The following is a 25,837-nucleotide window of genomic DNA, read 5'->3' as shown; positions in this document are numbered from 1 at the left end:
ATTGAAAAAATGAGGAGTGGAAGGGTGAGGGGCCTTGTCCAATGCCACAGGCTGCTAAGTACTGGGGCCAGGTTTCCAACCCAAGTTTGCCCGGCTCTATTAAAAGCTCAATCACAATGGATGTCTCTTTTAATTGACGTTGAACTTGATTTAAACATTCCAGGAAAGGAATGTTAAAACGTACTTGATCTCAGTTATAAAAAGAAAAACAATTAAAGTAGGTAATATCTATTCATCCATTGGAGTGGCAAAAAAAAAAATATCAAATACTGTTGAAGGTACAGACAATAGGTGTATCTCTGATGGGAGTATAAATTAGAGAAGTCACCTTAGCAATATCTATTCAAATAAAAAATGTATGGGCCAGTGTTGTAACACAGAGGATTAAGCTGTTGTTTGCAGTGCCAGCATCCCATACGGGCATCTGTTCCAGTCCCAGCTGCTTCACTTTGAATCCAGGTCCCTGCTAATGCACCTGGGAAAATGGCAGAGGATGGCCTAAGTGTCTGGGCCCTGCCACCGACTTGGGAGACTGGAATGGAATTCTATGCTTCAGTCTGGACCAACTCTTGTTGTTGTGGCCATCTGGCGAGTGAATGGGTAGATGGAAGATCTCTTTCTCTGTCTCTCTCCCTTTGTCACTCTTTCAAAAGGAATAAACAAAAACTTAAAACTTTTTTTAATGCCTATATTTTGAGTACGTGCAGAAGTTTGCTTAGATGAGAGTTCAAAAATTTCATAAAAACATATTTTACAAAAAATTATGCATGAGGTTGCCAGTGCTGTGGCACAGTAGGTTAATCTTCCATTGCGGCGCTGACATCTGATATGGGCACTGGTTCTAGTTCTGGCTGCTCCTCTTCCGACCCAGCTCTCACCTGGGGCCTGGGAAAAAGGTGGAGGATGGCCCAAGCAGTTGGGCCCCTGCACCCACGTGGGAGACCCGGGGGAGGCTCCTGGCTTCGGATCGGCCCAGCTCCAGCCCTGGCGGCCATCTCGGGGGGTGGACCAGTAGATGGAAGACCTTTCTCTCTGTCTATCCCTCTCAATGTCTGTAACTCTCTCAAATAAAAAAATAAAATCTTAAAAAAAAATTATGCATGGGGGCCAGTGCTGTGGTGTAGTGAGTAAAGCAGCTGCCTGCAGTGCTAGCATCCCATATGAGCACCAGTCTGGGTCCCAGCTGTTCCACTTCCGATCCACCTACCTGCTATTGTGCTTGGGAAGGCAGTGGAAGATGGCCCAAGTGCTTCTGGGTACAAGGGAGACCCAGAGGAAGCTTTGGCTCCTGGCTTTGGATTGCCTCAGCTCTGGCCACTGGAGCCATTTGGGGGGTAAAACAGCAAATGGAAGACTCTCTCTCTCTCTCTCTCTCTCTCCTTCTCTATGACTGCCTTTCAAACAACAAAAATTATGCATGGATTCCATTTTTTTTTTTTGCACCAAACAAACCGATAGTGTAATTCCATTTTTCCATGAACTGTGTAAAGTTCCCTTGTACTGTATATCAGAGCAGGTACAGGTTAAAGTTTCCCTTAGCCATTGGCAGTGGGATCATTCACTACTGCAATTTTACTTGAGGTCTACTCGGCAAAGTCTGCTAAAATAGAAGCCTACACGCCCTGGGACTCAGCAGTGCCACACAACATCTGCTCGAGACAGAGATGCACACACACACACACACACAACTTCCCAAGGAGACAGAGGTCTTTTCACTCTAGCACTGTCAGTCATTATATTCATCTGTGTTTTCTAATACTCTTCAGGTTTTTGCTTGTGAATCTTAAAAAAAAAAAAATCTTCTGATTATATGCATTAAAGAGACCTAAATTAACAAAAAGGGGGAGCAACAATGGCTGCTGTGTCTCAGGTGCTGGACAGAGTGTGAATTAAAACACAGGGCCAGGCTGTGGGCGACCTCTACCCAGGACTCCAGAGCACAGCATGGCCAGCGAACACCCCAGCACCAAAAGAAGCCCCCAGCCTCGGGGGAGGGGGCTGCAGATGGATGTGCTCCACTCCAGCAGCCCCAGGACCCCCCACCCTCTTTGTAAGTCAGTGTCTGGGGAAGTTTGAATGGCAGGTGGTGGGGAGGGAGCAGGCCACAATGGGAGAAAGAACAGAAGGTGGTTGCTAGGCGACGGCTTGAAAAGTCTCAACACAAGCTTGGAATTTGGTGGAAAGCACTGATCCCGTGCCAGGGTTTGGGGAGACAGGTCCTGGCCTTATTTCTGGCATCAGATCTTTGCCTGTGTGAACCACAGTACAGTGCAATGCAGGACTGCACTGTGCTGGAGAGAGAGAAAGCAAGCCAGGGAGGGAAGGAGAGAGGGAGAGCCTGAGACAATGGAGAGAAACTACAAACGGCCAGCAGCCTTGCTATGCTCTCTCACAGAGATAAACAGCAACAGAGACAACTAATGACACAGAGACCAGGAAGCTGCATCCGGCCGCTGCTTTTCTGGACAGTTTGAGCCACGAATGGCTTTAAAACATTTTAGGGGCCAGTGCCATGGTGCAGTAGGTTAATCCTCTGTCTGTGGTGCTGGCAACCCATATGGGCTCCAGTTCTAGTCCCGGCTGCTCCTTTTCCAATCCAGCTCTCTGCTGTGGCCTGGGAAAGCAGTAGAAGATGGCCCAAGTGCTTGGGCCCCTCACCCACATGGGAGACCAAGAAAAAGCTCCTGGCTCCTGGCTTTGGATCGGCACAGCTGCAGCCGTTGCGGCCATCTAGAAAGTGAACCAATGGAAGGAAGACCTTTCTCTTTGTCTCTCCCTCTCACTGTCTATAACTCTACCTATCAAATAAATAAATAAAAATCTTTTTAAAAAAATAAATAGGGGCTGGCGCGATGGCTCAGTAGGTTAATCCTCTGCCTGCGGTGCTGGCATCCCATATGGGTGCCGCCTCTAGTCCTGGCTGCTCCTCTTCCAATCCAGCTCTCTGCTGTGGCCTAGGAAAGCAGTAGAAGATGGCCCAAGTGCTTGGGCCCTGCGCCTGCATGGGAGACCAGGAAAAAGCTCCTGGCTCCTGGCTTCAGATCAGAGCAGCTCCAGTCATTGTGGCCACTTGGGGGAGTGAACCAACGGAAGGAAAACCTTTCTCCCTGTCTCTCTCTCTCACTGTCTATAACTCTGTCAAATAATAATAAAAAAAAAAGACACAAAAGTCACCCTATTGCTTCCTGTACATGGAGCACTAGAGATTCTTCAAGAATGACTCACACACAGATGTAGCAAACAAACCAGTGCCGGCCATAGCAGCCATTTGGGGAGTGAACCAATGGAAGGAAGACATTTCTCTCTGTCTCTCCCTTTGTCTGTAACTCTACCTCTCAAATAAATAAAATCTTCAAAAAAATATAATATAATAAAATTAAATAAAAAAAGAAAACATTTTAAAGGGCTGGATGGAAAAAGGAGAATGACAATTTGTGACAGGTACATTTGACATGAGATGCAAATGTCAGTGTCGGCAAATGACGTGTCAAGGGGCACAGATGTGGTCAATTGGTTGGTCCTGTCTGCGGCTACTACTCACACTAAGACAGCAGACTCAAGAAGATGTGACAGAACCCGCGTGGCTCACAAAGCCCATGGTATTTACCATCTGCTCCTTTTCAGGTAACACGTGCTGACCCCTGGAGTCAAAGATATTAAAGGAGGGGTCCTTGGAGACCAAATGCATCACATGGGGCTGTAACAGCTAAAAGCACAGAAGACTCACTGACTGTTCCCGTGGACCAGAGTCTACGGTACATGCTTAACAGGCTTAAGTTTATCCAACCTGCAAAAACACCCCACATTGTAGAGGTCCGTTTTTATAGCTGTTGCACAGGACAGGAAACAGAAGTTGAGGGCTGCCATACCAACCCCGGGTTGTGTGTTGGCATCACCTAGGAAGTGTTTATAAAACTTCCAAACTCAACCCATGCCCAGCCCGGGATCCCACAGGAAGTCGGCTGAGCAAGTTTCCAGATCCGGATCTGTTTGAGCTCCAAAGCACATGCACTTGAGATCAACCTTCCCTTCTGCCAAGTGGCAAGGTGCACGGGCTGCGGGAATCTGCCATGTGGGGCTTCCCTCTCTGCTTTCTACTTGGTGCGTACTGGGTGCTCTGCCCTTCCTTCCTGCACCTGCGTTAGTTTGTTGCAGTAACCTGACACAGGCAGTGGCATCTCCTCCGTTTTCAGGTGAGGCTCAGATAAGGCTAGAGTGATTTGAGGAGAGTGACAGAAAGGAAGCAAATGTGGGCTCTCACAGTGCCGGCAGTGCTCTGCGTCCCGACTTGGGTGCAGTTCGGTTCCTGAAAATACGCTGGGCTGCGTATTTAGGTGAAATTTTCTGTATGGATTGCCATACTGCACAAGAGTTACTGCACGCCCATGTGTACTACAGCGTTATTCACAGTAGTCAAGACACGGAATCAATGGATGACGGGATAATGAAAACGTGGTCTACATAACACAGTGGAACACTGCTTAGCCGTAAATCCTGCTGTTTGCAAAAATGTGGGGAGGCCCTGGGGGACTTTATAAATGAAATAAGGTGCAGAAAGACAGACAGGGCATGACTGGGCTCACGTGTGCAATGCAGAAGGGAGGCTCTCACAGATGGAGAGGGTAGAATGGCAGGGACCAGAGGCTGGGGAGGGGAGGGAAGGAGAGCAGGGACAGAGTGACAGACATGAGGAGTCAGCTCTGCTTTCTACTGCACACGAGTGGCCACAGTCAGTGTATATGCCACACAAGGTATTATGTCTTTCAAATGATCTAGGAGAGGGTTTTGAATGTTTCACCAAAACAAATATGCATGTTTGAGGTAATGAATATGCTAAACACCCTGACATGATCAATACATGACTACAAGGGTACCTCAAAGAGTTCTTTGGAAATGAAATTAAAACATAAGTTTCGGTACAAAATAATTGGAAAACCATGTTCAGCTTTTTTCATAATATGCATTTTTCCATGAACTTTTTGAAGACCTCCAAGTACACGGATTCTAAACTTTTTTTGCACTACAATAAACTTATCTTTTAATTCCCTTTTCAGTGCAAAACTTTTTCATTATATATTTGAAAGTGGGGTGGGGGGAGAGACAGATAGATAGATCTTCCATCCACCGGCTCACCTCCCAAACAGCAGCAGCAGCCAGAGCTGGGCCATGTTAAAGTCAGGAGCCCAGACCTCCACCCAGGTCTCCCCACATAAGTGGCAAGGACCTAATGCCCTGAGCCGTTGCTAGCTGCCTCCCAGAATGTGCCTCGGCAGGAGGATGGATTCAGGAGTACAGCCGGGACTTGAATGCAGACTCTCTAGAATGGGGTGCAGGCAAACCAAGAGGCTAAATACCCACTCCATAATTCTGCCTCCCATGAACTTTCTGGAAGTACTCTTATATGCATATATATCAAACCACAACACTGTACTCCATAAATCTGTACGATTATTATATGTCGAATTAAGAAAAGCTAAAAACCACTTTGTCTAAGGGTACACTAAAAATGCAGAAAGCAGAATTCAATTCCTAGTGCGTGTAACTGAAACCTTCCTGTCTGTGTACAAACAAAACAAACAGCACTGAGTTACAAAGTGGAAGGCTGTTCCCTCTCCAGTTCTTATCCAGCTTACATCAAGGAGGAAAAAAATCTCTCCTTGGTAGTAGCACATTTTTTCAGAGTCTAAAAATTTTGCTAATCTTTTTTTCATAAGCAGAGAGAAGACGTCAGGATTAATAAGTAATGTATCCAACTAGACTTTAATCATGTTTGATTTTCATTAAACCGAATTTTCCAAAGTTATCTTTTGAGATAAGATCCAGCTCACAGCCTACCCAGAATGCACTCTCACTTTTCCCTTGCTTACAGAAATGTGATTTCTGTGTCCCACTAACAGCTCTCATTTCCAGGTCTCCTGTGTACTCGGGTTAAGCCTGGCCAACAAGAAGTAAGCAGGAGTTTCTGTGTGGAGCCTTCAGAGGGCTCCTTGGTTACAGGGGACACAACAAGGACCATCTTTCTGTCTTGTGATCTATCAGCAATCTTGGGCTATAAAGCAGTCTTGACAATGGAGCCTCATAGTAGACAGTAGAGAGGACAGAAAGGAGGGGCCTGAGTTCCCAGAATTCCCCTCGGCTGACAGAATGGTACTGCTTTGATGGCTTCCTCTCATTTCTCTCTTGCTGTCTGTATCAAAGGTTTATTTACTTTATTTCAAAGTGAGAAAAGGAGAGATGGAGAAAGAGATCTTTCATTCTCCGGTTCACTCCCCAAACAGGTGCAATGGCTGGGGAAGGCCAAAGCCAGGAGTCTGGAACTCCACCTGGGTGGGCAGGGGTCCAAACACTTGGGCCGTCTCCTGCCACTTTTCCTGCCACATTAGCGGACACCTGGATTGGAAACGGAGTAGCTGGGACTTGAACCAGTGCTTCAATATGGAATGCTGGTATTACAGGTGGTGGCTTAACCAGTTGTGTCACAGTGCCAGCCACTCCCTGCGCTTCTCTTCTTCAGAAAGAAATGCACTTCTATCTTCTTTATGTCAAACATTTCTGCTCTCTGTTCCTGCCCCTCCCCTACTGAGGACTTTTCAGTTTAAGGCAATCCATACATATTCTCCCTTTATGATAACATAAAGTTTAATTTCTTTAACCACAATTAACATCAGCGAATTATGACCGAGAATAACCTTAGGTAGGAACTGGCATAGATGACTGATGGAATACATGATAAATCAGAGAGAAATTTTGGGCACCACTGTAATTAGGCTGCCCCTGCTGCTTAGAGAAGCCATGAGAGACTCTCTCAGCTGCAGGGAAGCTCCTTGGGGGTCTCACCCCTGGGCCGAATCCAAGCCTGGTCAGCGCCCAGGGCCCCAGGACGCACTCACTCACCAGCTGCTGTCCAGCCTCTGCCTGCTGCTCCGCCCCTCCTGCCTCTTCTCCAGCTCCACCGCAGTCTGTTCCAACAGGGCAGACACAGCGTCCTGAAGAGACAAAAGGCCACTGGGGTCACTGCGGGAAACAGGCTGCCACAGCCTCCCTGCCAGGAACGAGAGGACACACGCTAAAGACCAGAGTGGGCAGGCGTCTTGCCCAAGCTCACGTAGAAATCAGTAGTAGTCCTGGGTTCTGCTCACTAGCAGCTCTCCAGAGAATAACCCGTGTGTGTGTGTGTGTGTGTGTGTGGACCACTCCGTGGAGTTCTGGAAGACAGCCAGTGGTGGGAGTCAAGGGAGACAGAATTACAGGTCTCTGACTTAAGGAGATGGCAGCTTCCTTGGACCGATCAACACAGGAGCCATCAGTAACAACAAGGACTAGAAGAGAGCTAAGTACTGGGTGTGTGGCAACTGAACACCTGCAAAGCCAGCTTAAGGATTTGCAATCATGAAGGGCTTCCTGGAAGAAGGACATCGACACTGAATGAGTCATACACTGAGAAAGCCTGTGTGGCTAAAGGAAATTATTCAACCTAAGACTCAGTTTCCTCTAAGAACTACTAAAAGGGCTGTTGTAAAGAATAACTGAGAATCCCTCTATAAGAAAGAGTTAGCCAGCATGTAACTGGCAGTCAATGAACAGCAGCCAATCCCAAAGCAAAATCCGGTTTCTGCAGTCGTCTGAACACAAGGCTAAGTCACAATTACCCTGGGCAGTGTGCACCAGAGCCTGGGTAATTCCTCAGATTTTCCTTTGGGAAAGAAAGAGGGAAATGAAATCAACTGAGGGCCAGGTGTATGCCAGGCATGGTGGAAGACGCGCTCCAAGTATCATCTTCCATAATCATAGAACCATCCTGACTGGTAGGATCATCATCAATTACTGTTCCCTTGAGAAAGGCAGATGAGGACACGAGTGCTGCTGTTCCTCACCCTAGGTCACGCTCTGGACAGGAGGAGCGTGAGTGTTAGACCTGCGCAAGTTTACCATCTCCTTTCAGTAGTGAGGGAGACCTGGGTGTGAGACCAGTGTTGCTGCCTATTAGACGCCTGCATTTAAGCAATCTGGCTCATGTCACTCAGCTTAGGCAAGCTGTACACAAACCAAAGGACAGTGCCTGGGTAGAAGATATGTGATGATGATGAAGATGATGATGGAGAAGGAGGAATGGGTGGTGGCAGCAGCATGAGGAAAGGGAATGATGAGGACGAGGAGGAGGAAGAGAAAAAAGGAAACTGACTTAATCCTTACCGTATGTTAACCAAGCCCAGACTGTGCCCTGGGCAGTGCATGTCCAAAGTGACCAAGCCCTGGCAGAGGCAAGCCACTGCAGAGACCTGAAAACCGCCTGAACCCCAAACACTCACCGCTTAGCTCTCTGATGTGACCTGAATCCCCTAGGACCCCCATCCCCTGTGTGCCTAGAGCAGGTTCACTGCTCATGGGGTCCTGCCCAGAAGACTTGGGCAGCAGGCATGGGCTTTCCAAGTGCAGGACACAGCTGAAGGATATTTTAGTAGGTTACAGTGTATGCACAAAAATAAAAGGCTATTTTTAACCAAAAATAGGCAAATATAAGGTTTTCAAGTGAGCCAAAATAATAACGGGACCCTCCCCAGGGGGCCTAAACATGGATTTGTTCAGAGCTTCATAATAACCTTTTGAGACTTATAGTAAACACAGAGACTCAGTGAGGAGACAAGACTGGCCCCTGCAGCCCTAGCAGGAAACACCCTGTCTCTGACAGTCCCTTTCATACACAGCTCCTACTATGGGCCTGCACACAGAATACTCTCCGTAAAGGTACATTTTCCACCTGTCAGTTTTCTGCTTCCTTCTCCACTCCATTTTAAAAAAATACTCATGAATTAAGGTTTTCACCAGACAGATGATATTAGATAAAGCTGAGTATGGAAGGAGCAAGGGAGCAAGCACCTGCTGCTTCCCAGGGACCGCCCCTCCCTGTCTTCCTCTCCACCCCCTGCTCCACTTCCTCCACCCCTGACGCTCAGAGTCCCTGGTTCTGGGAGCTGCTCTTCCTTCCACCAGTCCAGGAACTGCCTGTGTGAGGGAAGTGTGCACACCTGGTCCCCGCTCACCGTGCTTTCGGGCCCTGGGGTGGGACCCATGGCTCCCTGCGGCCTGGGCTCCCTGCTCTGCTTCTTCAAGTATTTGTAGCTCAGGAGGTTGTACCAGCGAGTCGACTTCTCCCCAGACCGGCAGACCTCGGCCAGGCTGATCTGGGCACCACCCTGTTGGGGACAGAAAAGAGGAGACTCTAACCAAGGGGTGACAGGGGGTTCCGGGTGACAATGAGAAGACAGTGTTGAAAACACCACTCCCGGAGAGGCAGCTGCTTCCAGGGACAAACAAAGGGCCAGCTGCTAACGTTGCAGGAAGACCCTCTCCGACCCGCTAATCCATTCACTGCTTTACTCACCTGCCAAACCTTGACCCAGCACCTATCTTTTAAAAAAATTATTTGAAATACATAAATTACCATTTTTACTGTTTCTAAGCATACATTTCTATTACTATGCATCTACACTGCACACTAACATTGTTGTGAAATGGATCTCCAAATCTCTCATTCTGTAAATCCGAAGCTCTGTCCTTCCTCAACCACTCCTCTCTCCCCAGCCCCGACAACTCCCATGCCACTTCCTATTTCCCTCAATTTGACCACTGCAGGCGCCTCATAGAGCTGGAGTCACATAATAGTTGTCCTTTGATGATTTTTTTGCTTCACTGAACATCTTCAGAGTCCATGCATGTTCTGGCAGGTATGTAAACTGCATTCCTGTTTCATGGCTGACACTGTATGTATATACTACACTTGTTCATTCACTCAGTGACAGACACGGGATTGTTACGACCTCTTGGTTTTATGTAATGAACCTAAGTGTGCAAATACCTCTGAGATCCTACTCTTCATTCTTTTGGGGTATATACCCAGTGTGGGGTGACCAGATCATATGGTAGTTCTGTTCTTATTTATTTATTTTTAATATTTTATTTTTTTGACAGAGTTAGACAGTGCAAGAGAAAGACAGAGAGAAAGGTCTTCCTTCTGTTGGTTCACCCCCAAAATGGCAGCTACGGCCGGAGCTACGCCGATCCGAAGCCAGGAGCCGGGTGCTTGCTTCTTCCTGGTCTCCCATGCAGGTGCAGGGCCCAAGGACTTGGGCCATCCTCCACTACCCTCCCGGGCCACAGCAGAGAGCTGGACTGGAAGAGGGGCAACCAGGACTAGAACCAGCACCCATATGGGATGCCGGCGCCACAGGTAGAGGATTAACCAAGTGAGCCATGGCGCCAGCCCCTGTTTTTTTTTTTGTTTTTTGTTTTTGTTTTTGAGGGACTTTCATACTGTTTTCCAAAGCAGATGCATCATCCCAATAAACAATGCCCTGCCCAAGAGTTCAAACCTCTCTACATTTCCACCAACACTTGCTCTTCTCTCTCTCTCTCTCCCTTTGTGTGTGTCCAACACTTGCTATTCTTGCTCTGTGTGTGTGTGTGTGTGTGTGTGATGGCCACAGCCCTAGGGGTGTGAGCTGGTAGCTCACTATGGTTTGGATTTGCATTTCCCTGATGACCAGTAATGTTGAGCACCTTTTCGTGTGTGCTGGCCACCTGTATGCTGTCTTTGGAGAAATGCCTATTTAAGTTCTTTCCCTAATTTTAAGCTGGACGGGCTTTTTTTGTTATTGTTAGACAAAGAGTTATTGAAACAACTGCTGTTGAGTAACTACCCTCCACTGATGTCAATGAGCACTAGGTTCTGTATCAGACATGAAGGATAAGATGGTCCCCACAGGGTCCCACGTCCTGGGAGCTAACAGTCTCCCGCGGAACCCAAACAATGAGCTGCTACCTAATTATGGGTGAGATTAAAAAAAAACACACATACACACAAAGCAAACAACCATTTCTCCCCTGCCAAGGTGCAAAACTCTAAAACACAACACATGGCGCTGGTAAGGCCGTGCGGAAATGGGCGTTCTCTCACTGTGCTGGTGGGAACGTGGAACAGCAGAAACCGCACGCAAGGGACCGGATGATAAGCAGAAGCACAGGCTCGTTTCCCCCGGAGATGCAGCAACTGTCTGCAGGTGTGCATCCTACCGACAGACCTGCACCAGCAGACAACGACCCACGAACACCAGCCTTCTGCCTGGCCCTTTCTGTGATAGCAAAAGATTTTCAACAAAGGTCCCAGGCAGGGGACTAGCTTAATAAACTAGAACCTATCTGTGGGATATTCTATAGCTATGGCCAAATAAAAGAGAAAGATTTCTATGCATTGAGGCAGAGGGCTCTCCTGGCTATGTTGGAAAGAGAAAGCAGCATGGCGCAGAGCAGCAGGGAGAGCAAGCCGCTTTTCATACAAGAAACAGAGAGGGATAAGAATATACACGTAATTTTTTCCCTAACTATATCTTTAGTGTACCCTGCTTCAGGTGCAAAGGGGCATGGACATGACTGTAACTGTAACAAGAAATAATAATGATAAAGAAGAAACAAATCAAAGTGATCACCTAGGTAGAACAGGTGGTGGGGTCAGGCTGGATGGGGATAGGAGACAAGAACTGGATTTCTCCTCATTAAACCTTTCCAGTCATTTATTCTTCCAGCTATATAAATGCATCCAGTCAAGTCAAAAACAAGAAGTAACAAATAAACCTAACAGAGTATATAATCTCACAGAGACGGGGATTATTTCAAGCGACTTAATACCTTTACTGCACGTTCTCAGAAGACACAATTAACAAAAGAATTTCAACTGTCCTGCAGAGGCTTTACTGCTCCAACAAGCCCTCTCCGGAAGAGCCCCGATGGCTGTGGGATTCAGCTCACCCACCTCCTCCTCTCCTTCTCCCCCGGCACCAATGGTTGTGCCGGTGGGTGGCCGAACACCAAACACCAGTTTGCAAATCAGGCCTGTCGCCAAGCAGTGACTCAGGACGGCCCCTACGACAAGAAAGGGGCTCCTGGGTCCCTCTGGGAGCCCTGCACTTTTCCCTTGTACTAGGATGTACTGGGGGCATGGCACAGGCAGTGCTAAGTCTGAGGAGGTGAAAGGTACCTGCTGGGAGGGCAGCATGGAGCAAACCAACAGAGATATCACTCATGTGTTCATTCAAAACAATTCCCCGAGTCCCGTAGACTCCGGTCTAGCAAGACTCCTCCCCTAACTGGCTCTCGGAGGCCTGGGGAGACGGACCACATGACTCGGGACGTGACGGGCTGTGTCTGAGCTGCGAGAGGGAGGGACAAGGGTCACACCTCGGAGGCACGACACCATCTCACGATTACTAACTCCAGGAGGCTGCATGTTCCACGTGGGGCTGCCTTGGGGGGATGAGCATGTCCTCTACCGTCACACACCGGGTGCACTTGCATGCCCACTCACTCATTTATTCAATGAACACACATTTCCCAAGCAGCCGCCAGGTGCCAGGCCTGACTGCCTGCTGGGGATACCGCAGGATCTGAAGCAGATGCCTCGTGACCTGACTTGTGAGCGGGGGAGACTAAGATAAATAAGTGAATAAGTAAACTAAACTGCTTCTCGTGAAATTAAGAGGCCAGCGATTATTAAGCATATTTGTTTGAAAGAAAGAAAAGCTGTTGCTCATTAAACCATAACCTGCCATCTACAATATGTGTGATTTCCGAGGTGAGAAAATACCGAAACACAAGGGTGCTTCAAGAGCGCTGTGGAAAACAGAATCAAAAAGACAAGCTCATCTTGGGGGGGGGGGGGGGGGGGATGAAACGCATGCTGTTTTTTGATAAAATGCACTTTTCATGGAATCTGTGAAACCCCTTGTGTACCATAACATCTATGAGCTGGGATGAAATATGCGACAGAGAAAAAACACAGGGACAAAGCAGAAGAGATGAGAGTGGGGCGGGGAACGGGTTTCACAGAGGGCGCAGCAAGACTTCACCGAGACGGTGACAGCAGAGCAAAGAGCAGGTGGGGATGAGCAGCAAGTCTGAAGTCTCGCCTGTGCACATCCGGGAGAAGAGCATCCCAGGCCGAGGGCACCGCACATGGGAAAGCCTGGATGGGAGCCTGCAGGGAGATGGGAGCTGGCGGAGGTGGCTTGGGGATGAAATCCAAAGGTAAGGAGAAGCCAAGTCCCACAGGGCCCCAGGGGCCATGTCGAAGAGCCGGGTGTTGACTTCGGGTAGAGACAGAAGCCGTCCTAAGGCCTTTACTTTTTACTTCGTTTTTTTTGTAAGTCACATTCCCATTTTATTATCATTTTGATTTTTAGTTTTTAACAGATTCAATGTGAACTGTAGATACAATCGTAAGAATATAATGATATTCCCTTTGTCCTTCCCTCCATTTTTATTTTTTAAAAAGATTCATTTATTTGAAAGGCAGAGTGACAGAGAGAGGGAGAGAGAGGAAAAAACAAAGATGTTTCCATCTGCTGGTTCATTCCCTAGATGGCTGCAATGGCCAGGGCTGAGCCAGGCCAAAGCCAGGAGCCTGAACTCCACTTGGGTCTCCCACGTGGGTGGCAGGGACCCAGGTACTTGGGTCATCTTCCCCTGCCTTCCCAGGCACATTATCAGGGAGAGCTGGGTCAAAAGCAGAGCAGCCGGGTCCCAAACTGGAGCTCCCATTTGGGATGCCAGCATCGCAGGCACTGGCTTTACCCTCTGCACCACAATGCCAGTCTACATCCCAGTTTCAACAGAGCCATTGGCCTGCGTGGATTTCCATCTGAATAGGATCACTGTGGCTACAGGAAGGGAGGAAGGAAGAAAAGGACAGTTGGAGAAGACAACGGCCACAATAATCGCAGCGCCGTGATGACAGCAGCGTGGCTCGGCTCGGGGACGCTTCCTCGGGGGAGCAGCGGCCGGGATCTCAGATGTCCTGCAGGTGGAGCTAACAGGATCAGGGAAGGGGGTGAGAAAGCCATCAGGGTGATGCCACGGTCTCTGGTCTGAGTACTGGAAGACTATGACTGCCGCCTGCAGACAGTGACACGCGGGAGGAAGGGTCGGATGCTCGTGTGGTCATCCTGCTTTGAGATTCGTATTAGACATGAAAAGAAAGACGCAGGACAGGCAATGGGAACGTGAGCAGAGAAATAAGAGAAGCTCAGACTCTAGCCACACACATGGGATAGTGCTGGAAGCCAGGAGAGAGGAGATGACCGAGGAATCAGAATGAGAGGGAGAGAGGAGCGAGACTGAGCCCTGGGCATACAGAGGGACCATGGGAAGGGGGAAGAATCGGCTCAGGAGACGGAAGCCAGGGATGTGGGAAGAACACTAGGAGGCCATGGAGTCAGGGAAGTCACTGAGGACAAAGGACATCAGGAAGCTGGAGCGAGCACCTGAGTCAGGTGCACCTGACAGGTCGGGAAGGGTGAGGATGAAGAAGCGGCTACTGGATTTGGTGACAAGCAGGTCACTGCTGCCTGTGATGCCCACCTGGGTACAGTCACAAGGGCAGACGCCCACCTGGGTCGGGTTATAGGAGAAGGTAAAGACCTCTTTCAAGGTTCTGCTATGCTAGCAGTGGAAATGGGGTTAAATCTTCATTTTGTTCTGTTTCAGCATGAGAGAAGGTATGGCATGCTGGGATGCGGACAGGCTAGGACCCGGGGAGAAGGGCTCTGCCCTGAAGGCAGAGGAGGGGGCAAGGCGACTGCAGGAACGATGTCCTTCGGAGTGGCAGAGGGGCTGTCTGGAGAGTGCAGCTTAGAAGCCAGAGAAACAGCAGAGAGGAGCAGGACGGCTGGGTGAGTGGGAGCTCTCCTCTCACTTCTCCATTCTCCCCCGGCAGAGAAGACCACGCATTAGCCCTTGTAACCAGGGGGAGAGAGAAGGGTTCCAGAAGACACAGGCTAACTGCCGAGCAGCACTGAGGCCCCCTGGGCAGGAAGAGATCACAATTTCCAACACTGCCTGCCACAGTGTGCGTGTTCCCACCAAACTCAGGCTGAAATTCCATCACTCCTAGGAGATGCTAAGAGAACAGAGACTTAAGCAGAGTATCGTACTTGGAGGTGGGACCCTCTGGAGGTGGTAAGATTAAATGAGGCCATAGGGATGGGACCCTAAGGCAACAGGACTGTGGCTTTATCCAAAGAGGAGGAGAGACCCAGCCGGGACCTTCTGTCTGCTGTGGGATGCACTGTGTCACCTTGGGACTCCGCAGAGTCTTTACCAGCAGAGAAGCCCTCACTCAGTGTAGTTACCTGATCTTGAACTTCCCTGCCTGCACAACTGTGAGCAGAATAAACCTTTAGTTTTTACAAATGACTCAGACTGCGATGCTCAGTTATAGTTACAGAAAGTAGACAGCACGGACGGAGACAGCACAATACATACAGCTGGGTTGTGAGCATTTGTTCCCACTCGTCAGATGGAAAGGAAGGAAAGGGCTGGGACACGGCCCAGTGAGCGTGGCCATGTGAGATGGGCCAGGGGAACCATCACAATGTAAACCAGACCTGGCAGTGGGTCCGCCCGGGCAGAGCATGAGCTGTGTGGCAAAGCTTAGCAGGTGCACAGGGGGCAACCAGGACTCCTGTGAAGCCACAGTGAGCATACTCTGTACTTGCAACAGGCAGGGAAGGCGGGCCTCATGTTCCCCCAAAACCTTGATCTGGGTCAGGGGATATGAGAGTCACTCAGAGCAACCCCAAGAGGTAGGAAAGTGCAGTGGCTACACACAAGGAAGCTACAAACCCTGGCTTCTCCATCGACTTGCTGGAGGATCTGCAGAAGTAAATCAGCCTTTGGCAGAGGGAGGTCACCCCACTACTTCCTCTCAGAGCTACCATGAGGATGCACTGAGATACTGCACACAGAGTTCCTGGCCAAGGGCAGACACCCAGACGCCGCCCAGTGAGGGGACTGCTGCTGCCTGGCTGACCACAGGGCTCCCAGCAGACGCACAAGGCAGGGAGGCTCTGGGTGGCAGAAGACAATCCCTGTCTCCTCCCGTCTCACTTCCTCTCACCACCAAAACATGACAGCCTGACACTCCACGTCCCCATGGCATACGGAAAGGGAGAGCTCCGATTGGCCCCGGACAGAGACAAGCCACAGGGAGATGAGCGCTTTGGCTGCTGCCATGGCAACCAGCAATGGCCAGACTTCAATTAGGAAGGAGGAATAAAAGGCATCCAATTAGGAGGAGAAAATAGCACGAGTCTCCTCGGATTTAGGAATGCCCAGGGCTGAGCAAATGCTCCACTGGAGGCGCCTGGGTGTGGAAAAGCTTTCTGCTGTAACCGAAATGCCCACCACGCTGGCCTGACCCTGGACATCACACTTCCACTCCCACCGACGCTCTCCAGGAAATCCTGAGCAGAGATGGACCCGCCTGGAGTCCAATAAGGCTCCTGCCACTCTCTGACTGTGTGACTACAGGGAAGGTCTTTTGCCACTGTGTGCCTCAGTTTCCCCTCTGGTACACATGACCTGTTTTGTAAGGTTGAAGTGAGCCAGCACACTAAAGCACTTAGCTCAGAGTCCACGAGTTATCATCAAAATTGTCTCAGGGTAGGCATGCAGTCTAGTGGTTAAAAGGCAAGTTAAAAGGTATTTAGGTTTGATTCCCAGCTCTGCCTCCTGACTCCAGCTTCCTGCTAATGTGCGCCCCAGGGGACAGCAGTGACAGCTCAAGTAGTTGGGTTCCTGCGACCCACATGGGAGACTGAGGTTGAGTTCCTGGCTCCTGGCTTCAGCCCATCCAGGTCCTAGCTGTTCTGGGCATTGGAGAGTGACCCACTAGATGGGAGCTGGCTTTATTTTGGCTCTCTCCATCTGTCAGCCTCTCAAACTTAAAAAACAAAACCAATAAATAAATAAACAAAATACTCTATCCTCTAGAATGGCACCAGGGCTAACAAAGACTTCACTTCTTTGATTTGTATGTCACAAGCCCCTGAGTTTAACATAAATCCCCCTTTCATCTACGAGGTGGCTGACCAACATCCACCTGTACATGTGGCTGCTGGTCCCTAAGGACAGGACACACACAGACCCCAGGCTCCTTCATATCCGATCCTGACTCCTGCTAGTGCAGTGGGTGGGAGGAAGCCACATGAGCTCTGTTCCAGGGAGTGGACCAGTAAGGGCCCCGCTGCACGAGAGCCTTCTGTGTGTCAGGCATGGCAGCAGGTGCTTTTCCTGTACTGACTCCCTGGATCCAAGTAACAACTTCCCTAGTGGGCATCACTAGGGCATTTTATGGATGAAAAAACAGAGCACCAGAGATGTTAAGTCCACTGCCCAAGGCCACCCAGCTATATAGCAAGAAGAACTGCTTGTTCTCATTATTCAGTGTTTCTTGTCTCATCCTTAATGCTGCACAGGTAAGCTGTGGTCTGTGGCTGGCATCTCCTGCATTTCTCTCAGGCCCACTACTCTTCCTCTTATGAGGAAAAGTATCTCTGTCTAGAAGCCAACGAACTTGACCGGTGATTCGACCTGGGCCTCCTTCTCGCCTTCTCTCTGCAGCCTGGGGTGGACCAATCCCCAGAAGGCTAGAAGGCTAGAAAGACAGAGGGACAGACGGAGATACGCTCTCACCAGGCACTCCTCTAGATGGCTCCTGTCCGTGGTACAGACGTCGACTCTTAAGGTCTTCTGGTGTAGGGCTGGGTAGGACATGGACACCCAGAATACCTCGTTGAACACCAGGGTGTCCGAGGCGTCCAGGGGCGGCGTCCGGAACAGGCAGGTGGTGCTTTCGGAGCAAGGAAGGATAACCACGCGAACGTTCCTACAGGGAGACAGGGTGGCAGGAGAGCTTGGGTCAGCACAGGTCTGGGGCTACTGTGTTGGGTGAAATAGCCGCTGAATCTCCAAGATTCACAGTGGCTGTGAATGTGCAAATTTCTCAAGTTGCTACACGGGTACTTGTGAGCGATGCAGGATATGCCGCTGAGGGGCATGCACGCCCTTCCTGTCCCTGAATCCCCCGCTCCATACAACCGGAGCCCGAGGCCAGCAGCAGCCAGTGCTTGCTGACACCGGGGAATCTGCCCCTCCTACCCCAAGAGGCAAATGCAACAAAACCTTCCTTGTGCAGGGGAATTCGATAAGCCCAAGAAAACTATAGCTGTGCTGGCCCTCTCTTCTAGGCACTGTCCCCCTGATACCGTGGACAAGGACCAGTGAGACAGACCAGGAGAAGGATGTTCACCCCGGCACTGCCGACACCTGCAGAGGACTGAAGACCCCCGAGCATCCAGTCTCGTCCTCCTTCTGTTTTGTCTGCTTTCCTTTCCCTGCCATTCCTCTCCCCCAGACGCTGGCTGGGTACAGACCAGAGAAGCAGGAGCTCCCGTGGCTGCCCTTATGGCCTAGGATGGTCCCGTTACAGGAGAAGCAAGTAGGCAGACGCGTGCCATCAGATGCAAACCTCGTCTACAACGGGAGAGCCAACACGCAGATGGTGCAGGTGTCTGTTGGCTGATCAGCCTGTCGGTAATCCCAGCCATACCCTGGCACGGGGAGCACAGGAACTGGCGCTGACCCTTGAGAAGCCAGGACTCACTCCTTTCTAGGTGCAACACTTGAGCTCAGAGATCTACCTGACTGTGACCATTCCTTCTTCTTCCTGAGGCTCAAGTCCAGGAGGGCAGGGTCCATGAAGGATTTGCTCAGGGCTCCAACGCCTAGAGCCAGTACTGGCAGGTGCTCAGTATGTACAGAAACTCTCTGTGGGGCCCTTATGCCTGTATCCACGTAAACAGAGCTGCAATTTTGCATCAAGGTCATGTGCATTAAATACCCATGGTTGAATCTGGAGTTTGGAGGCTGAGAGGATCATATAGACCTGTCGGGTCACATACTCACACTTTCTGGTCTAGCTGCAGCATCAAAGCAGAGAGGTTACTCAGCTGGATGATGAATATTGCAAACTGCTTATTCTTCTCATCATACCTGAAATGAAAATGGGCATAAGCAGCACCCATTAGGAAGACACTTCTCCAACCCTTTCTCTTAACAATCAGAAGAGGGGGCTGCTGGCTGCTCCAAGCAGAATAGGCTCAGAGCTTAGCTGCCATGCAGGGTTGGAGGTCCAGAGCTGTCACTCATCTCAGTATTTAAAGAGAAGCCAGACGTCGCCGTGAAATTTCTTGACATCAAAATGTCAGCAATTAATTCTTACTGAGAAAACATCCTCTAGCAAGAGAAAATTAGAGAACAACATGGGTATTGACCGTGTCTGAGCTGCAGCCCTCCACAGTCACCTTGAGTTCAGCGTGTTGCAACCTCCATGGGGACAGGGAGACAAAAACCACAGCAACAGGGAGCAAACACACTGCGAGGCGGGAGGCCTTGGCGCCTGGTCTGGTTGACACCGGCCAGCTCAATGAGTTGGGGTGAGCCCTCGGGTCTTTCAAGACCCTATTTTTGTCATCTGTAAAATGGGGAGCAGGGAGGCGGGGAAAGAGCTGAGACCCCTTTAATCAGGAGCCCATGATGGGCAGCACCCTGCAGGCTCTGCCTTCCTCCCTGGGGTTGCTGCGAAGGTCAGGGCTGGCTCAATGCTGCACACCCAGGGGCTGCACTTGAACTGCTCCCTCTATCCCAACTTCCCTGTCACTTACTTCAGGGCAATCTGAACCCGCGCGGCGCCCACTGCCTCCGATTCGTCACTGTCAAATGCAGCGGCTTCCGAAGTGCCCAGTCTGAAAGGCAACAGGCAGAAGGGGCATCAGGATTCCGAGCAGTGACCTGGGAACACAGTGCTTGTCTGGAAGCGGGATTCCCTCCATTGACAAAGTCGGGGTCTGCTCAGCCTGTCTGCAGGCCCCGGCTTCACACCATTTGCTCTAGACACCTCACTTGAAGATTTCCTTTCTCTAGGGCTGGCCTCCTAAGAATGCACCTTTTAATGCCTACTATGGAGCTAGTATGCTCTCAGAGAAAAGCATCTCCAGCCCCCATCCCCCCTGCCAGAAGCCACATTGCCTGCATCTTTGGCTTCGCCCTCAGCAGGGCTGCAACACCCTCCTGCACACCCACAGGGGCTGAAGCCCAAATGGTCCCACAGGCCCTGGGATCTGCACATTCGGGGAGTTCCTGATTGCCACTGACTCAAGAGAGGCAGCACTCAGGGACCTACCTCTGCGCAGAAGCTTCGTACACACCACTGTCGCCAGCCACGGACTCGTCGGACACTGCAGCTGAGACACAGGCCACTTTCAGGCCGCAACCCTGGGTTGTACTCACAGCTGGAGGGGGCGGGGGAGGAAGAACAGAAGGGGGAGGGGGGTTCAGAAACCAGAATAGTGTCTTACAGCACCCATGTTTGATCCTCCTGGTTGTAAGATGGTCCCACAAAATTCCAGCCCCCTCTGAAAGCTACGGCACAGCCTGCTTTGCTTTGGGGGCCATGGAAGGGGTCTCACAGGATTTTGTGTTTAGCATCGCAGATGCCTGGATCTGCTTGGATTCAAATCCTGGCCCCACCACTTGCTACTTTTCTTCCTTTAGGACAGTCATTTAATACCATAAGCCTCACCTTCCTTATTTATACAAGGGAGATATTAACATCTACTTTACAGGGCTATTGGGGTGGACTTCTGAGACATTACACAAGTCCCTTACAACAGACACAGGTGCAGGGGATTGATTCACTGCCATTCTCCTTACAGAACTATCATTTCCATCAATGCGGTGATGGCTTTGGGAACCACTTTTTTTTCTTTTTTTTTTTTTTTTTTACAGGCAGAGTGGACAGTGAGAGAGAGAGACAGAAAGAAAGGTCTTCCTTTGCCGTTGGTTCACCCTCCAATGGCCACCGCGGCCGGCCACGCTGAGCCGAAGGCAGGAGCCAGGTGCTTCTCCTGGTCTCCCATGCGCGTGCAGGGCCCAAGCACTTGGGCCATCCTCCACTGCACTCCCGGGCCATAGCAGAGAGCTGGCCTGGAAGAGGGGCAACTGGGACAGAATCCAGCGCCCCGACCGGGACTAGAACCCGGTATGCCAGCGCCGCTAGGCGGAGGGTTAGCCTGTTGAGCCGTGGCGCCGGCCGGAACCACTTCTGAAACCCCCCTGCAACCCCAGTAAATGGAGCAGCCCCAAGTCCTCTGGAGAGACAAGGGAATTTCATACACCTGCTCTCCCACTGGGCCCACCCCAGCCCACTTCCCTTTTTAAAACTGTTTATTTTCATCTACTTGAAAGGCAGTTTCACACACACACACACACACACACACACACCGCCATTTGCTAGTCCACTCCCCAAATGCTCACAACGCCAGGGCTGGGCCAGGCTGAAGCCAGGAGCCAGGAATTCCATCTGGGTCTTCCACGTGGGTGGCAGTCATCAACCACTGCTTCCTAGGTTGTTTTAGCAGGAAGCTGGATCAGAACAGTAGCTGGGATTCAAATCAGCTCTTGAATATAGGACGTGAGGGGCCAGCGCTGTGTGGCGTAGCAGATAAAGCTGCCGGCATCCTATGTGGGTATCAGCTCCACTTCCAATCCAGCTCTCTACTATGGCCTGGGAAAGCAGTGGAAGATGGTCCAAGTCCTTGGGCTCCTGCACCCAAGTGCGAGACCCGAAGGAAGCTCCTGGCTTTGGCCATTGTGGCCAATTGGGAAGTGAACAGCAGATAGAAGACCTCTCTCTCTCTCTCTCTCTGCCTCTCCTTCTGTCTCTGTGTAACTCTGACTTTTAAATAAATAAAATAAATCTTTAAAAAAATATTTATGGGATGTGAGCATCCCCAGTGGCAGCTTAATCTGCTGTGCCACATCCACCCCTCTTCCGCTCCTAATTCAGCTCCGCTTCTTCTCCCCCCGCCCCTTCCTGAAAGTCTCTGACTTGGGGCTCAGCACATGTGCACATTTCTCCCTTGCTGGTGTAATGAGCACCTAGGGTAGGCAGGGCTCACTGCCGAGTTCCAAGCCACAAAGGCGCATGGGACAGTTGCTGCCATCCCCACAGCGGGGAGGGCCAGACTCAGGTCTTGCAACCTCATCACTAACACTCCAGAGCACTTGCTGCTTGCCAGGCAGCTTGCTGCATGGAGGCGTATGGAGACTGGGGGCATGGCAGGCTGGGGAAAGGGGCGCTGACGAGGTGAGCCTGGGAGACCCAGGTGCTGGCGAGGGCAAAGCCACACAACAAGCAAGAGCATGGCTTCCCCAGTCTGTGTCTGCAGGGCCCCTGGGGACCTCCCGCCTTCAGACTCACGCATCTCCACCCTCCTCTAAGCCACTTAAGGAGATTAATTTGTCTGCTGACTGAACAGCGGCACTAATCGCATAACCTGCTTAGCGTCTGAGCTCTGCCTGGCATTGCTCGCGGCAGGGAAGGCTTCTGGAGATGGCACGAAGGAAACACCACCCTGAGACCTCGTGCACCCAGCCCCATGGGCTGACTCCGGCCCACACGTCCCAAGGACACTGTCCACAAGGGCGGAGGACGAAGGGCAGTCGTTTCCCACGACGTGGCTGGGTCCGAGGGTCCTGACTTGGCTTCAGGCCCCCATCAGAAACACTTCTGGAGGCTCATCAGAGGGCCCACCTGCACCCCCTCCTCTCCAGGGAACAATTCTCTAAAGGGTGCCACCTGCTGGAGTAGCAGGCTTGTTTTTATTTTGCTTGAAAGCACTCAGCTAGACTCCCTTCCTGATGAGGGAACCCCCGGGGATCTCTCGGCTCTTCTAAGGAGACGCTGGCACCTGGAGGCTTGGGTTAAACAGGAAGCCTCACTCCTCCCTCAGCTCCCAAGGATCTTTGCAAAGGAATAAGAGCCAGGAACAGGAGCCCTTTGCAGACAGAGCTGGGCACAAGAACCGTGAAAGTTCTGGACAAGAGGTCCTGGTGCCAATCCTTGGCTTCACCCCCTGGGGCCTGACTGCAGAAAAGATGTTTAACCTCACTCTTTATCTGTAACATAGGGGTAAAAACTGGAGCAGGCAGTGTAGCAGTGCTTACGTCACCATTTGGGATGCCCACATCTTATACTGGAGTACTGGGTTCAAGACCTGGCTCCTCTGCTTCTGCTACCGTCTTCCTGGAGGCAGCAGAGGCTCAAATGCCTGTGGCCCTGCCACCTACGTGGGAGACCTGGATGGAGTTCAGGATTCCTGGCTTTACCCAGGCATAGGCCTACCTGTGCAGATAAAGATTTCTCCTGAGCTGCCTCTCAAAGAAAGTGAAAATAAGTAAAAAAAAATAATTTTTTTCATAGTGTTGTGAGGTTTAAATGAATACGTATAGCAGTGTTGGAATCCTGTACACCTGTACTCAAAAAACCACAGCTGTTATTGTTGCTTGGGGCGGGGGGAGGAGCCCCAGGTGAGCTGCCCCAGCAGCTGACTCAGCATAACCTTCACACCCAGGACCAGATGGGTGGGTGGGGCCAGCAGCCACCAGGGAAGTCACAGGACAAACACACACACACACAAGCTGCCTCTCACCCTGAGGCTGGGGGTGGGGTGGGGAGCATGACAACAAGGGGGCTGAGTTTGGGGCTCAGTTCTAATTGATACTTCCTCACTTGTTGGCTGGGTGCCCTAGGGGAAGTGATGTCATCTCTCGGAATCTCCGATTCCTCAACTGTAAGATGAGCAGAATAGAAGCGACCTGCTCCCCCAACAGGCAATACAACCCCAATAAACACTAATCACTGATTTATTTTGTGCCTGCAATCAATCTTAGCTGTCATCATCAACATCATCTATTTTGAAGATTCCATCTTGAATTGCAATAACAGGAGAATGTTCTTTCTGACTCCACGCAAAATGAGAGTCATCTTGTCATTTCCTGGCTTACAAAGGTCACGCGGGTCCTTGCCAGGATTAGGATAAAATCTAACTCCTCTCAGTCTGCCAGGCTTGGCACGCTCCAGACTTTGCCAAATTCTCCAGCCTTTTTGGAGATTCCCGCCTACCTGTGACTCACAGTTTCCTGGCCCCTTGGAGCCCCTTGCTCTAGGCGTTTTTCCTCTTGCTTCTCCTAAAGCTGATGACCCTTCCCACCCCATTCAAGCTTCTACTGCTCTGTCACGTTTCTTCACCACTCAAACTGACCCAGCAGCCCCACCTCGGACCAGCAGGGCAATATCCCAGTCTCCGTTTTATTTTCTTCACAGGTGCTTTTGCAAGCTTGCAAGGTTACTGCTTGTGCCACTGCATGAGAACAGGGAACCTGTCTGCCCTCAATGCTGTATCCCCAGTGATTAACCCAGTGCCTGGCACGTGGCCTCTCTACTGAATGAAGACATCCAGGTGCATCCACTAACAGAGGAGCCAGTACTCAGTTTTAAGCCGGTAATAAATACGACGGGTCTTCAAAACATTCTTGAGAAATATATAACAAAAAGACTATGCATGGATTTCAAAATTTCTTTGCACTAAACTAAGTTTATCTTTAAGTTACATTTTTCCATGCATTTTTTTCAAGTTCCTTCCTATCTGTGGGGTGAATGAATGGATGAATGAAATCACCATGCACTCGTGCATGAGTTAATAAACTCATGCACTGAGTTAATAAACACCTATGGAAGGAAATCAACCAGCCCTCTACCATGCGAAGACCCGGGACAGAGAGAACAGCCAGAAATGCTGCCCACAGTGAGTGACGAGAGGGGTCGCAAGCCCAAAGCCTCTCTTCCCCTCCTCCCGGTCCCCACCCTCTGCACGTGGTGCTGTCTCTACCTTGACCCAGCGGCTTGCCCTCCGTTCCTGGTTCCTCCAGCCGGTATCGCTCCCGGGGGCTGCTGCCCAGGCTCAGTTCGCCCAGAGTAGCACTCAGCTCCGGGTCTTCAAACTCCAAGGAGTTCAGGAAGGCATCTCCAGCCAGGAGGGGGTCAGCGAGGAGAGGAGAGCAGGGGGGCGATGGGGAAGAGAGAGAGGAGCGTGGGGAAAGGGAGCTCATGGACTTTGGGGTGCCAGACAGGGAGCGCAGGGCCTGCAGGCGGCCGCCTCCCTCGGCCTTCTGCGTCTTGGCCACCTCGTCCTCGTGGATGGTGGTGATGCAGCCGGAGGGCCGGAAGCCCGTGGCCCCGTCCAGGAGCAGGAACTCCACCTTGCTCTGCAGTTCTGGGTCCAGCTGCTCGAGGGGGTCATAGTAGAGGTCTGTGAAGCTGGCCGAGGTGGAGGAGCCCCGGCTGGAGGTGAGGGAGCCGGGGCTGCTGCCTGAGGACAGGGACTGCATGCTGCTCGACAGGCTGCGGACAGACAACGGACAGCCGAGACGTCAGGGTGAGCCGCCGGGGACCGCCTGCCCTGCTCTGGAAGTGCCCAGGGCACTTAGAATACATGAGCTCAAGAGTGCACTGGGCAGGCTCCCGGATGAGCCAGGGCCCCTCACATCACCAAGAGGAAACGGAGGGGCTGAGAAGGCCACGTGAACAGAATGGGCAGGGCTGGGATGCACACCAGACAAGTGCACTCAACCTCTCCCGGAGGCACAGAGAGCGAGCTCCCATCTGCTGGTTCACTTCCCAGGTGTCCTCAACAGTTAGGGCTGGGTTGAGCAGAAAGTTGGGAGCCGGGGACTCAATCCAGGTCCTCCACATGGGTGGTAGGGACCCAATGACTTGAGCCCTCAGCACGGCCTCCCGGGTTCTCCAATGGCAAGACACTGGAGTCAGGAGTTGGAGCTGGAATCAAGCCCAGGTACTCCGCGGTGGCACGGGTGTCTTAACCACTAGGCCAAAAGCTTATCCCTGCTGCATATTTGATTCTAGCCTGAAATATTTACTATTATTCTTGAAATCAACTTACTTTCTTACACTTTATGACATTTATAGTAAATGGAAATTTTTATATCACAAGTTGAAAGAGTATCACTGGCTATAAATAGAAGATAATCACTAAAAAGCAATCTGATGAAAGCAAAATGTTAGCATTAAATTCCAAGGACTAGGGCT

General features: G+C 50.8%; 1 protein-coding gene across 4 annotated transcripts in view; it reads right to left on the bottom strand.

Moving 5' to 3' along the window:
- The window catches only part of WWC1 (WW and C2 domain containing 1), a 176,518-nt gene that overhangs the window by 18,537 nt on the left and 132,144 nt on the right, over nt 1-25,837 (bottom strand). For 2 of the 4 annotated variants that reach the window (XM_070075804.1, XM_008255374.4), the window contains 7 exons: nt 24,621-25,132; nt 20,072-20,180; nt 19,554-19,634; nt 18,796-18,882; nt 17,524-17,716; nt 9,027-9,194; nt 6,895-6,986 (listed from right to left, as the gene is read on the bottom strand). In XM_070075804.1, coding sequence (XP_069931905.1) covers nt 6,895-6,986; nt 9,027-9,194; nt 17,524-17,716; nt 18,796-18,882; nt 19,554-19,634; nt 20,072-20,180; nt 24,621-25,132 — 1,242 coding nt within the window. The remainder of the gene's footprint in view (nt 1-6,894; nt 6,987-9,026; nt 9,195-17,523; nt 17,717-18,795; nt 18,883-19,553; nt 19,635-20,071; nt 20,181-24,620; nt 25,133-25,837) is intronic. The other 2 variants (XM_070075805.1, XM_002710366.5) reach the window with 1 other exon arrangement.

The sequence above is a fragment of the Oryctolagus cuniculus genome, chromosome 6 (assembly GCF_964237555.1).
Source record: "Oryctolagus cuniculus chromosome 6, mOryCun1.1, whole genome shotgun sequence".
NCBI lineage: Eukaryota > Metazoa > Chordata > Mammalia > Lagomorpha > Leporidae > Oryctolagus > Oryctolagus cuniculus.
Note: the sequence above shows the minus strand (reverse complement) of the source record. Positions and strands in the feature narration are given on the sequence as shown.